This window comes from Camelina sativa, chromosome 3, assembly GCF_030686135.1.
Source record: "Camelina sativa cultivar CO46 ecotype springtype chromosome 3, ASM3068613v1".
Classification (NCBI taxonomy): domain Eukaryota; kingdom Viridiplantae; phylum Streptophyta; class Magnoliopsida; order Brassicales; family Brassicaceae; genus Camelina; species Camelina sativa.
Window position 1 is genome coordinate 7,884,005 of NC_141882.1, and position 13,010 is coordinate 7,897,014.

Here is a 13,010-nt window from a genome sequence, read left to right on the forward strand (position 1 = left end):
TGGCCTACGCCTACATTTTGTGTTAATTGCCAGGTGAACACCATTGATCCTACACTTTTTTGTCATTTGGAGTCAAAGAAAATAAGTTATTGACCTTTAACATGTTTCTCACGTATTCTAGAAACCCAGTTTGAAGTTGGAATGTCTACTTAGCTAAACAAAGAAGTATTCGTTATCACCAATATCATAACTGAAGTAAAGCATAAGAGAATTATACACTATACTGTTACACAATAGTACAATACTATATATATAAAATGTTGTAAAATAATCAAAATAATCAAAGCATATCTATGAAAATAATCAAAAAAACATATACACTATATATATAAAATGTGACGGCTGCCATCTTGGTTATTGTTGTTTTTGTTCTGGACACTTCTTTCACAAGCAGTGTGCCAACTCTGATCTAGAGATCCACAGTTTTCTATCATCCATCCACAACATACCATGCAGATCAAGGTAGTTACAGAGAGACAGGTTGTGTAAACAATGAAGATGTATACAAATAATTCAACTGTAATCTCTGATTGATGATGCACTGACAGTAACAAAAGTAAAAGAATCATGGACGCCACAATGTCTTCTGGGCACATAACATTCCTTCTTTGTCTTGAGCATAAGTCATTCGAATCTCCCAATGCAAGCTTCTTAATATCTCTTCCAATGGCTCTAATATCTCCACTTTGTCACGCACAACCACCCAACCTCCAGGCCTTGTCAACCTATCCATCTCCACCACGATTGAAGTCGGTTGCTTACACCTGTCAAAAAACAATGGAGATTTCATGGCCAGGTTTCTCACTTGACCAGCTATTTTGGAACCAACGATCACTACCACTTTTTTACCGGTTTTTGAGCCGCGAAAAGAGATGATCAGCATGAAGAAGGTCATAAGATCTTGGATATGTTCCAAATGATTCACACCAATCATGGTATATACCGAGGAGGCCTCTTTCGTATATGAAAGGTAGTGTGTCTGGTGACTGAACAGGCACTACATTCATTACCCACACATTTTGCTTAACGAGTGACGCCGCAAATCTATTAAAGGTTTGCAACATCCAAACCAGTAAGAATCACCAAATACGAAAATGTTCTATGAACAAGCAGTAGAGAGTTTTCCTTTTTCCATACCCGCCATAGATTGCTGTCATGTCCATCACGTTCCGGATATGTAACCAGTCAATGCCTAATCCAGTGAGGTAAGATTTGTTTACCATAGCATTCCAACGATTTGCATCTTCAATTGCTTTCTCTTTGCTAGTTAACCACTCAGGGTATGTTTCAAGTCTCTTTGGCCATTCTTCAGGCCACTCTGCTCCATGCTGTTCTATAGCCGACGGTATATCATGTATACAAGTTTTCATCGGCACATACCTATCCAAAGATGGAGCACACGAAATTTTTTACATCATACATCATAATGGACATAAGAAGAAAGAAAACTTATGACGTTTAGTTTAGCACCACTGCTTTACTTACCAGGCTGCATCAGGGTTTTCGTTGTCCTTGCAAAGAGGTGGATTTTTCTTCCTTCTCAATTCATAAATATCATTTGATTCTGGTTTCTGATATATTCTCACTCCCATTTCACTTGCTTCTTCGGTTTTGTGTGCAAGAATATTCCAACAAATAGAAGCTGTCAATGCGGTCATCGCTGCCAAACCCACACACCAGAGACAACTTTGTCACACAAAATATAATAGGCAAGTCGATAAATGCTAAAAGCAGAAGTAAAAGACATGAATATATAACCTTCATCATCCTCAATCTTGTCATTATTACTTGACAGAATGAAGTATCCATTAGGTCTTAAAATCCTGTTCATCTCCAGAAGAAGTTTACCACCTGAGATTGTGGAAATATATAAGTAATCACGACTCGAAAAGCATAAATGACAATGTCAGATAAATTAATACTTACCATGGGAATGCCAGTGGATTCCACAAGCAGCACAATGAATAGTATCAAAGACTCCACTAGGAAAAGGAAGCCTTCTACTTGCTAAAGAGCTGACTAAAGTAGGAAACCCACGTTCAAGAGCGACCTGTGCTAAGTCGACTAGATCGTCCTTTAAGCCTAGAGATACTGTCAAAACATCCTTATCCAGCAATGCAGCCACAAAACTTGACTCTGAACAGCCAATGTCCAACACTATACGAACATTCTTTCCCCATTCAATATCTGGTACCATCTATCAAACACCAATCATGTTTTTATCTCTAACACAGAACTTGGCTCCAAAGAAAAAACAAGTTCATAAAAAAGTAACAAATGATACTCACCTCTTGAATGAATTCAAGATACTGTAGAACATTTCCGTTGAACGCAGTCTGGTTCTGTGGAAAAGTTAGGTATTCACCCGAGTCATTCACCCAATTGTGCTTCTTAATATATGCAGCCAACTTTGGATGCGCCACGTTTTTATACACTATCTGATATTAACAAAAATGGCATTAGATCAAAACTAACTAGAACCAAATAACTCAAAAATGGCATTAGATCGAAACTAACTAGAACCAAATAACTCAAAAAAAGCTCCAAATTTATATACCTTAGATTTGCTCTCAGGCCAGGAAACAGGAGGATCATAGCCATCATGTGGTAGAGGAACAAGACACATAACTGGTTTCTTGGGACAACTCCTCTCTCTATGTCTATAACTCTGAAGCCTCCCTATTAAACTATCGTTATCAATACATGGCATGTAATTGTGCTTGCTCCTAGTGTTACACAATCTCCAGATATACTCAGCTTTAGGATCAAATACCGGACCTTTCCTCTTCCTCTTTTTACTTATCTCGTCAACGGTTACTTCCTCATTCTTCTCTTCCACCTCTTCATCAACTGAAGCACTTGAATCATCCGCATTTCCATCAGATTCTCCTTCAGTGCCATCAGACTCAGTTACTTCTTCTCCATCTTCCTTATTAGACTCAGAATCGTCAGATTCCGCCTCTCCATGTTCTTGATCCTCCTTAACAACAACTTCCTCTACTACCACAGGCTTCGGCACATCCTTCTTCTTATGAGGATGAGACACAGCATGCTCTTTCTTTTTCTTAGTTTCATGTTTATGAACAGACCCACCAACTTTTTTCCCTTCTTTTGATTTCAAACCAGATTCAACTTTACCTCTCTCGTGTAACTTGCTAGATTCAGATACCTGGTGAGCTGACTTAGTGCGAGCTGACACTGGTTCAGCTATGTCGTCGAAGCTCTCTCTCTGAACATTGAAGGTTGAAGCAGAGGAAGACAAGAACGACCAGAAGAAGACGAAGCAGAGACCTAAAAGAACTACAAACGCCATCTTCACCCAAATCCCTCTTGGCTGTTTAATCCTACGCGCGAAATGAGCAATCCCCATTTCTCGTTTTTTCTCCATCATTTTTAAAATCTCAAAAGAAACCACTTTTTAACGCATCTGAACAACAGAGATCTCTAAAGAACCACTTTAACTAAACTTGAGAGAAGCTCAGGAACCAAGAATTTGATAAAAACTAAGCAAAGTCTGGAGATCTAGGCGAGTTTCAAAGGTTCTTGAGCACGAATTAGTAGGAAATTTGCAGTAGTCAGATTGAGAAAGCTGCTGACATGAAGAAAACTTACAGATTTGGTCGAGAAAAAAATAGTAAATCTCAGATTTCACTCACCGGAGATTAATGTGAAGACAAAGCATAAATTTTTTGCAATACCCAAATCGAATCGTAAAAACTAAGCTTGGAAAAGAAGGTAAATCATCAAAATCACACAACTGAAAATTACAACTCCTTCTTTTTAAAGCTTACACTGTAATTATCCTCAATACTTAGTGTAGTTGAAAGTTGAAAATGAAAAGAAAAAAATGGGAACTTTTAGGCTTCTATTTTTGGTAATAACGGAGCAGTGGTCACACTGGTCAGAGCTTTGTCCCGATTTCGGAAAAAAAAATGCCAATACGGCGAAACAACCGGAGGTGACGGAGATTTGCAATTGTATCTCTGTTCTCCCCCCACTAACAGATCAGCCATCAAAGCCCATTTTAAGCGTAAATGGGCTTAAAGAAAATAAACCCAATGGGCTCATGTGGTGTAATAATAATATGTGAATGTTGGTTGACTGTGTATAGGCAAATAAATTACACTGTAATGCAGATTTGTTACTTCAACTTTCAAGGAAGATAGAGATCTCAACTTCCAAAGAGATTTGGATAGCACTTTCATAAGATTTGCCACATTTTTTATATGTTTAAATTGTAGTATATCTTTTTTCATTTATTTATTATTTTTTTTTTTTTTTGAAAATGGCTTTCTATTTAAAATTGCAGAGAAATAAAATGATACAAAAACAACACAGCTTTAGAGTTAATTGGGAAAGCCCAGTTTTAAAAAAGGCTAAGCCCATTAAACACATAACAAAGAAACTTATTGAACCAGTTAGGAGTTGGAGGATGGAATAGTAAACGTCATTGATGGCGGAGAGAACCAGAAGTCGAGCATCTTTAGAGAAGTCGAGGGATCTGAATCACGGATGCTGGAGATTTTGTTGCGGATGGTGGAATCAACCAGACGGAGGAGGATCGCCGGAGATCGGAAGGTTTGGCGGTGGAGCCTATGATTACGCTCCTCCCAAAGTAGATATATAACACACTGCCAGGCAAGTAAGGAGACTATCTTTTCTGCTTTAGACCCGCGGAGAGATTGCATGCCACTTAGAGTGAGATCCCAAGAAGAGTTCGGTTGAATCCTACACTTTGTAGCTATTGGAGCCCAAACAGACCAAGCGAAGTTACAGGAGAAGTAAAGGTGATCCCTACTCTCGGGCTGAGAGTTACAGAGAAGGCAAGTAGGACTCGTCTGGAGACCCCAGCTGAGGATACGATCTCGGGTTGGACAGCGATTCAAGACCATCAACCAAGAGTGAAAGCTATGCTTTGGTATGCCTCTTTTGTTCCAAACCACCTTGCACCACGGAACCGGAGGATGGACAGAACAGAGCAGATTGTAGACTTGGCCGGTAGAGTAGCGGTTGTAGGTACGACCCTCAATTTCCCATTCATAGTAGTCTTCCTGTGAGTTAAGATTCAAAGTGGTTATGAATGTGAGAAGTGAAACCTGTTTATCTGTTCTAGCGTGGGGGAGGAGCCAACATCCTTGCGAGAAGAGTTGGTTAAGAGTGGTATTAGGGGGGACTCCAAGTCGAGAATCAGCAGGGGCAGAAAGATAGGTCTTTATGTTACCAAACGGAGACCAATTATCTGACCAGAATCTGCAGGTAGCACCATTACCAACTTTCATCTTTATCCAGCAATAAACCGTATCCCTCATCTTCACCAATTTATTTGCTAACCAGGAAAAACCTTGCCTTTTCTTCATTTTCCAGTAGTTACTAAGGGATCCCCTCAAGAACCGCAGTCGAAACCAGGCAACCCACACAGACCCTGACTGGAAAAATATGAGCCAGATAAGCTTTATAATGCACGCCTTATTCCAGATGGTAAGGTCTCTAATTCCCAATCCTCCCTGCTCCTTTGGTTTTGTAACAGTTTCCCAGGAAACTCGAGCAGTATGACGACCTTCAATGCTTCCTCGCCACAGGTAAGCGCTACATAGGGATTGGATCTTAGATATGCACTTTTTTGGGAGGAGAAAAGTGGAGCACCAGAAGTTGGAGATCCCTGCAATTACCGTATTTATGAGCAGCCTCCTGCCTGCAAAAGATAAGTGTTTTGCACTCCAATTGCTTATTTTTCCTTTCACTTGTTGCAGTAGAGGCTCACAGTCTTGAAGGGTTAGTTTCTTGGTGCAGAGTGGGACACCTAGGTACCGAACTGGAAAACACCCATGAGTTAGACCAGTGGAAGCAGCAATTGACTGTACTTCTTCATCTGTCAGACCTCCTGTAAAAAACGAAGACTTTTGAAGGCTTATGGCTAGACCCGATCGCTCTTCAAAATCTTGTAGCACTTGGAGTACATTCTGAACTGAGGAGAGGGATCCATCCATAAAGATAAGAAGGTCATCAGCAAAGCAAAGGTGAGTTAGCTTTGTATCCGCACAGTTATGATGGTATCCAAACTTACCCTCCTCAGCTGCTCTATTCAACAAAAGTGATAGGTTGTTCATTGCAATGACAAACAGGTACGGTGAGAGAGGGTCACCTTGACGGAGCCCCCGCTTCCCCTTGAAGTAGCCATGCACCATCCCGTTGTAACCAACAGTGAAGTTAGGGGTACATACACAAGCATTGAGCCATCTCAAGTATTGGTCCGGAATGGAAAGACCTTTTAGACAGTTAAAAAGGAAATCCCAGGAGAGGGTATCAAACGCCTTAGCAATGTCGACTTTAAGAACAATGCGTTTTGGTCCAGAAGCCTTGTGGTATCCATTCACGAGCTCAGCAGCGAGGATAGTGTTTTCAAGCAATAGTCTGTCCTTCACAAAGGCTGTTTGGTTTGGTAGTATGAGGGTTGGTAAGAGGGGCTTTAGCTTAGAGATAACCTTATACAGTGTATTGAGGCAAGAGATAGGGCGGTAATCCACAATTTTTGACGCGCCTGGTCTCTTTGGTACCAAAGTTAGAATCGTTGCATTGGTCGAGGCGGGCAGGAAGGAGGATCTGAAGAAGTTTATAATAGCAGTGGTAACTTCCTCACCAATAAAACCCCAAGCAGCCTTGTAGAAGCCTGAGGTCAAACCATCAGGTCTCGGCGCTTTGTTTGGGTTGACCTTGAAGAACGTTTTGGTAATCTCTTCAGGAGAGGGGATCCTCATCATAACATTGGACTGTTCTTGAGAGCAGCGGAACGGGCAAAGCGTAGTGAACCAAACCTAAGACGACCAGACTGTATGAAGGGAAGACGCAGGGGCTAAGATGGATTGGAAATGTGCAATGGCCAGTTCACTCATCTCTATTGGATCTTCAATTTGGTCCCCAGAGTCAAGAAGGAAAGACCGTATAGTATTATAACTCGCTTGCGCCTGGCAGACTTTCTGAAAGTAAGAGGTATTAAGGTCTCCCTCCTTTAGCCAATTTACCTTGGACTTCTGCCTGAAATAGCTTTCTTCAATCCCTCTGAGAAAGTTCCATTGTAAATGCAGGTCTCGCTCACGCTGGAAGGTGATTGGGGAAGGGTCACTCAAAGCCTGTACCTGCACATCTTGCAACAAACGGTTAGTAGCACTCACTCTCTCTTGTATTTGTGAAAAGTTCTCTCTATTAATAGTTTTTAGGTCTCCCTTAATGATCTTTTGCTTCCAACAGAGATCTTTTAAGTTATCCGCAAAGCTTCCGGCCTGAATCCAAGACTCAAGTACCAACTGGTGAAAATTTGGATGTTTGGTGAGATAGTTAAAGAACTTGAAAGGTCTAGTACCAGCTTTGGGGAGCTGATAGGCAAGATCTACTAAGCTGGGAGAATGGTCAGAAGGTAGGGGAGCAAGGAAGGTAGCCACACTATCGGGGAAGATGGTAAGCCAGTGGTCATTGACAAGTACACGATCCAACTTCTTAGCTATTGGGCCCGCAGGTTGGTTATTACTCCAAGTATAGAGAGTGCCTTGAAACTTGAGGTCAAACAGATCCATTTGTGATAAACAGTCTTTAAGTTCTGTCATCGATGCAGACAGGCCGTTTACAGTAGAAGATGAATGCTCCTGAGGATGAATGATCTGATTAAAGTCACCACCTACTAACCACGGGCAAGTATCCAGGGAGAACATCTGTTGCAACCGTAAGAGCTCCACCCACAGGTTAGTTCTTTCCTCTCTTAAGTTGGAAGCGTAAACAGCTGTAAATACGAATTGAATCTTGTTTGCAATGTTGACCTCACAGGTAACGGTTTGACGCGATTGATGCAGGACTCGAACTTCAATGGGTTCCTTCCAAATTATCACAATACGGCCATCCTCATCAGATAAGTGGTTCGACGTAAACTTCCATCCTTTACAAACCTTTTCCATTACTCGGTTCAAACTAGTTTCTTTGATATGTGTTTCCAAAAGAGCTCCAAAAAGCGGCTGATGAAGCCTAAGCCAATTACAAAAGGGCTGATGCTTATCCGGGTCATTTAGGCCTCGGATATTCCAAAAAAAATGTTTTGTATCCATTAAGGAAGGGCTGGAGGCACTCCCTGGGGAGTGGTAGCCAACAGTAGCTCTTGAGTAGTAGCCAAAAAGGGGGTTGGTGTAGTAGATTGGGTAGAAGACAGTGAAGTGGGCTGCAAAGGGGGACTACAAAGGGATGGGTGTGATCTAGAGCGTTTAAGAAGCTTTTTGGGAGAGAAGGGGTAAGTGGTGCCCTCTTGAGTGAAAGCTGCAGGAAGGCCAATAACCATTGGAAGATCATGGGCAGATTCTGGGATATTGACTGCTAAGATGGTATGAGACTCAAAAGGTGTAGTTTGTTTAGGGTCAGGAAGGGAATGGCTAGGTATAGGAGGGTCTGATAGGGCTGGAGCAGGAGGAAGGGGAGAGGGAGCCCCTAATTGAGAAAGGACTGCAAACCGGTTAGTGATCGCGGGAATAGCAGTTTGAGGAGGAGGGGTAGGAGTAGGGGGATGAGCAGAGGTAGAGATATCAACAGAACTTTCCACGACAATAGAAGGCGGATCAGAAGTGGAAGGTAGAGAGTCCTCTTATCGCTGCGAAGAGTCTTTTTCTTTCCAAATAGCCTGGGCAACTGATTTTCCTTTGTCTTTACTTGCTTTTTTAGGCACAGCCCGAGGCTTTGTAGGCTCAGGGGGAGGAGGAGGAGGCAACTAAAAGCAGTTCTTTGCGATGTGCCCCAGTTCATGACAGTGGGTACAAGTGGGTGGGAGCCAAGGATATTCAATCGGGACTTCTACAACTTGACCATTATCTCGAGTGAACTCCACTATATCTGGCAGTTTTTTTGTGAGGTCAACAAGGACTTTAGCATGAGCAACCCGCAAGCTTACCAGGTTAAGGGTGAAGTCATCTGTTTCCTTAGGCTCACCCACTAGACCTGCTATAAGACTAATGCCTTCAGTGGTTCTCAGGTCTAAAGGAATGTCCAACATGTGAATCTAAATGGGGATTGAGTCCAATGGAGGAGTAGCTGAAGAGTACTGGGGCGCCCAAGGAGCAGTATGGAACATAGAGTCCCCAATGTACCAGATACATTTTTCCAAAACTTTGGCCCGGATGTAGTCATTTGGAATACGCACAAGGACTGAGTTCGAATGGTGGTTAACATGAATCTCCAGGCGGCGTCCCTTGCCCCACATGTGGTTGAGGACACTTTGGATCTGGTGAAAGAGAGGGGGCCTACCATTGAAGAAACAGAGAATGAAATCCTTGTGCATCTCTGCGCCTTGGTGGAAGACTTCATCTGGAATGTGAATTGTGGGTCTACCCGAGCCAGTGTACGTGGCAGGAGCAATCCGACGAAGAGTTCTATCACTTGATTTTCTAAGCTTATCCACCAAAATTTTAGGCTTAGGAAGTGGGGGCAAAGCTTGTGAAGCAGTTGGTTCTGGTATCACTTCAGCAGAGGTAAGTGATTTAGTGGAGACAGGGGTTAGGTCCGAAGGGTCAGTGGGGGTTTGAGTGGTTGGGATTGAGGGAGGGAGGGTTGTAATGGTGACGGGAGTTGGAGTTGGGGAGGTTAGGAGAGGGGAGGTAGAGGCTTTATTAGTGAGTAATGGAGAAGAGGTTTTTGGGGCAAAAACAGTAAATTGTTGTTTGGTAGCAAGGGGTTTTGCTACAGTGCAGCCAGATCTAGGGTTAGAAATGACTGGAATAATGGGGGCAGTGGCACCGTCATCATTTAGTTGCATTTCCACATCGGAGGATGAGGCAGTAGGATCAGCCGAAGAAGCAACAGCAGGGGGAGAGATACTCACAGCAGGTCTATTGGATTTGGCAGTTTGCGATGAGGGCTTCCTCGAAGCTTTGGTGACAGCAGGGGAAAGGGGAGGAAAGTTAGAAAGGGTGCACGGGGAGAAAGGGTCAGGGGGTTCAGGAGGGAGGAGCGGAGGAGGAAGGATACCACCAGCGTTGGCAAGTCTCGGATTCAGGGCGGAAGCACGACCATCAGGGAACCAGCGGTTCGCCATTAGGAACCATGTCAGAGAGAGATTTTTTTTTTTTTTTTTTTTTAGTATATCCTTACAACAACAAAGTCAAGCTGTTTTCTTTCTTCAACCACAATATAGATCCTTTAAAAAATATTTTTGATAAATTTCTTAAAACGTTTGTTTTGGAAACTAGTACTAACATCCTACTACTTCTCCTCTCTATTCAAACTCTTACATTATGGTTTTTCAAAACTTCCGTAATTTACTATAAGTAGAATGTTAGAATAACTTGTTGGTAAAACTAGCACTTACTACACGAATTAATGGGATGTACATAGTTGTTACGACACAAAACGTATCACTTTTGATCATTTGCAGTTAAGAGGAAATGATTTCTTTTTCTTAACCAAAAGCTTATCAGATTTGGACTAGTTTAAACATTTTTTAATTAAAACAAAAAAAAAAACTTTACAGTTACAGAATATAGCTGATTTGAAAATGCTAAAATCTCTTACTATTTTTAACTAAAATCGAAACTTGTTAAAAATAAAGAAAAAGAAAAAAAAAAAAAACAGCTCATGAACCAATGATGCATCATCACGTTTCCCGGTTCTCTCTTGTCTATATTTTGATGAGTGCTTCGTCAAGATTCGTTTAAAAAAAAAGCGTGGACCCCTACCGTCTCCTCCATTACCACCACCACCTTCGAAACCCTCCAAATAAAACATCTCAATTTCTGGGTTTTTTTTTTTGGGTGTTTCCCTCTCCGTTTTGCCTCGTTTTTAAACCCACCAAAACCCTAGTTTCTGACATTTCTCTATCTGGGTTTTCTCAATTCCAGCTCGTTTTAAAAACTCTTGGGGTTTTGGTGGGTCTTCGTCAAATTTGTCTCCTTTACGGTCCCTTTCACCTGCCTGCGCATGTATAAAAATCGACGCCTGACTTTACAAAAAAATCACCTTTTTCCGTAAAAATCCAGACTTTTTAAATTTTTTTTTTTTTTTGTTCCTGCTTCACAATGGCCGGTGCCGGAGAATCACGAAACAGCGGCGGTGGTGGTGGTGATGGTTCGGTTGGTGTACAGATCCGACAAACACGGAGGCTACCAGATTTTCTCCAGAGCGTGAATCTCAAGTATGTGAAATTGGGTTACCATTACCTAATCTCAAATCTCTTGACTCTCTGTTTATTCCCTTTCGCCGTTGTTATCTCCGTAGAAGCCTCTCAGATGAACCCAGACGATCTCAAACAACTCTGGATCCATCTCCAATACAATCTGGTCAGTATCATCATCTGCTCCGCGGTTCTAGTCTTTGGGTTGACCGTCTATGTCATGACCCGACCTAGACCCGTTTACCTGGTTGACTTCTCCTGTTATCTCCCACCTGATCACCTCAAAGCTCCTTACGCTCGGTTCATGGAGCATTCTAGACTCACCGGAGATTTCGATGACTCTGCTCTCGAGTTCCAACGCAAGATCCTTGAGCGTTCTGGTTTAGGGGAAGACACTTATGTCCCTGAAGCTATGCATCATGTTCCAGCGAGGATTTCGATGGCTGCTGCTAGAGAAGAAGCTGAACAGGTCATGTTTGGTGCTTTAGATAACCTTTTCGCTAACGCTAATGTGAATCCAAAGGATATTGGAATCCTTGTTGTCAATTGTAGTCTCTTCAACCCGACACCTTCGTTGTCTGCGATGATTGTCAACAAGTATAAGCTTAGAGGTAACATTAGAAGCTACAACCTCGGCGGTATGGGTTGCAGTGCAGGAGTTATCGCGGTGGATCTTGCTAAAGACATGTTGTTGGTACACAGGAACACTTATGCGGTTGTTGTCTCTACTGAGAACATGACTCAGAACTGGTATTTTGGTAACAAGAAATCAATGTTGATACCGAATTGCTTGTTCCGAGTTGGTGGCTCTGCGGTTTTGCTGTCAAACAAGTCGAGGGACAAGAGACGGTCTAAGTACAGGCTTGTCCATGTTGTCAGGACTCACCGTGGGGCAGACGATAAAGCTTTCCGTTGCGTTTATCAAGAGCAGGATGATACAGGAAGAACCGGGGTTTCTTTGTCGAAAGACCTTATGGCGATTGCAGGGGAAACTCTCAAAACCAATATCACAACATTGGGTCCTCTTGTTCTACCGATAAGCGAGCAGATTCTCTTCTTCATGACTCTAGTTGTGAAGAAGCTTTTTAACGGTAAAGTCAAACCGTATATTCCCGATTTCAAACTTGCTTTCGAGCATTTTTGTATCCATGCTGGTGGAAGAGCTGTGATCGATGAGTTAGAGAAGAATCTGCAGCTTTCACCTGTTCATGTTGAGGCTTCCAGGATGACGCTTCATAGATTTGGGAACACATCTTCGAGCTCCATTTGGTATGAATTGGCTTACATTGAAGCCAAGGGAAGGATGCGAAGAGGTAACCGCGTATGGCAAATTGCGTTTGGGAGTGGATTTAAATGTAACAGCGCCATTTGGGAAGCGTTAAGGCATGTGAAACCTTCTAACAACAGTCCTTGGGAACATTGTATTGACAAGTATCCGGTAACTTTAAGTTATTAGGCTTAATTGGAGGAACCGGCAATGTAAACTCATCCATGGTTGTTTTCTTTTTTGAAAGAAGAGATCCTTAGATTTGATCTCTGATGATGTCAATGTACTTGTTGTTTTGTTTATGTGTGTTGGAAGATTTTGTGATGTCAATGTATTTCTTGAGCTCATGTTTTCAGATCTTAGATGTATAATGCAAAATAAAATTATGGTTATCAAACAAAATAAACTGATAAGCAAAGGAGTTTTGTTGTATAAAATTGTTTTTGTCCAGCTTTGCGCCTTGTCGTTTTACTGATTGGTCATTATCGTTGTGCTAATAGAGATATTCACACTCGTGTTAAATGGTGTGTGAAGATGTGACCCGTTACGGCGTTACTACAAAACCATTTTTTTTATACAACTATCGTAACGTTCTTGTAACGCATAATT

At 42.0% G+C, this 13,010-nt stretch overlaps 3 protein-coding genes and 1 pseudogene across 3 annotated transcripts; 1 reads left to right on the forward strand and 3 right to left on the reverse strand.

Annotated features, from left to right (window-relative positions):
* Positions 1 to 300: 300 nt before the first annotated feature.
* Positions 301 to 4,173, reverse strand: LOC104776057 (putative methyltransferase PMT28). Its single transcript, XM_010500059.2, has 8 exons — positions 2,558 to 4,173; positions 2,289 to 2,438; positions 1,927 to 2,197; positions 1,759 to 1,851; positions 1,486 to 1,660; positions 1,138 to 1,380; positions 850 to 1,044; positions 301 to 764 (listed from the first exon to the last, which is right to left on the reverse strand). The coding sequence occupies exons 1-8, from the start codon at positions 3,389 to 3,391 to the stop codon at positions 566 to 568; spliced, it is 2,160 nt and encodes a 719-aa protein (XP_010498361.2). The 5' UTR covers positions 3,392 to 4,173; the 3' UTR covers positions 301 to 565.
* A 2,639-nt stretch (positions 4,174 to 6,812) lies between these two features.
* On the reverse strand, positions 6,813 to 7,943 carry LOC104778786 (uncharacterized). Its single transcript, XM_010503223.2, has one exon. The coding sequence runs from the start codon at positions 7,941 to 7,943 to the stop codon at positions 6,813 to 6,815; it is 1,131 nt and encodes a 376-aa protein (XP_010501525.2).
* A 146-nt stretch (positions 7,944 to 8,089) lies between these two features.
* LOC147946687 (uncharacterized) lies at positions 8,090 to 10,060 on the reverse strand (annotated as a pseudogene).
* A 484-nt stretch (positions 10,061 to 10,544) lies between these two features.
* LOC104776058 (3-ketoacyl-CoA synthase 4) lies at positions 10,545 to 12,807 on the forward strand. Its single transcript, XM_010500060.3, has one exon. It carries the CDS (start codon positions 11,040 to 11,042, stop codon positions 12,588 to 12,590), a length of 1,551 nt encoding a protein of 516 aa, XP_010498362.1. The 5' UTR covers positions 10,545 to 11,039; the 3' UTR covers positions 12,591 to 12,807.
* Positions 12,808 to 13,010: the final 203 nt, after the last annotated feature.

Excerpts from the sequence above, each read along its gene's own strand:
- LOC104776057 (XM_010500059.2), bottom strand. The coding sequence starts at position 3,391 with ATGATGGAGAAAAAACGAGAAATGGGGATTGCTCATTTCGCGCGTAGG. Across the intron at positions 1,661-1,758 it reads CAAGATTGAGGATGATGAAG|CGATGACCGCATTGACAGCT; the intron begins GTTATATATTCA and ends TGGGTTTGGCAG. Across the intron at positions 1,045-1,137 it reads ATGACAGCAATCTATGGCGG|ATTTGCGGCGTCACTCGTTA; the intron begins GTATGGAAAAAG and ends AACCTTTAATAG.
- LOC104778786 (XM_010503223.2), bottom strand. The coding sequence starts at position 7,943 with ATGGAAAAGGTTTGTAAAGGATGGAAGTTTACGTCGAACCACTTATCT.
- LOC104776058 (XM_010500060.3), top strand. The coding sequence starts at position 11,040 with ATGGCCGGTGCCGGAGAATCACGAAACAGCGGCGGTGGTGGTGGTGAT.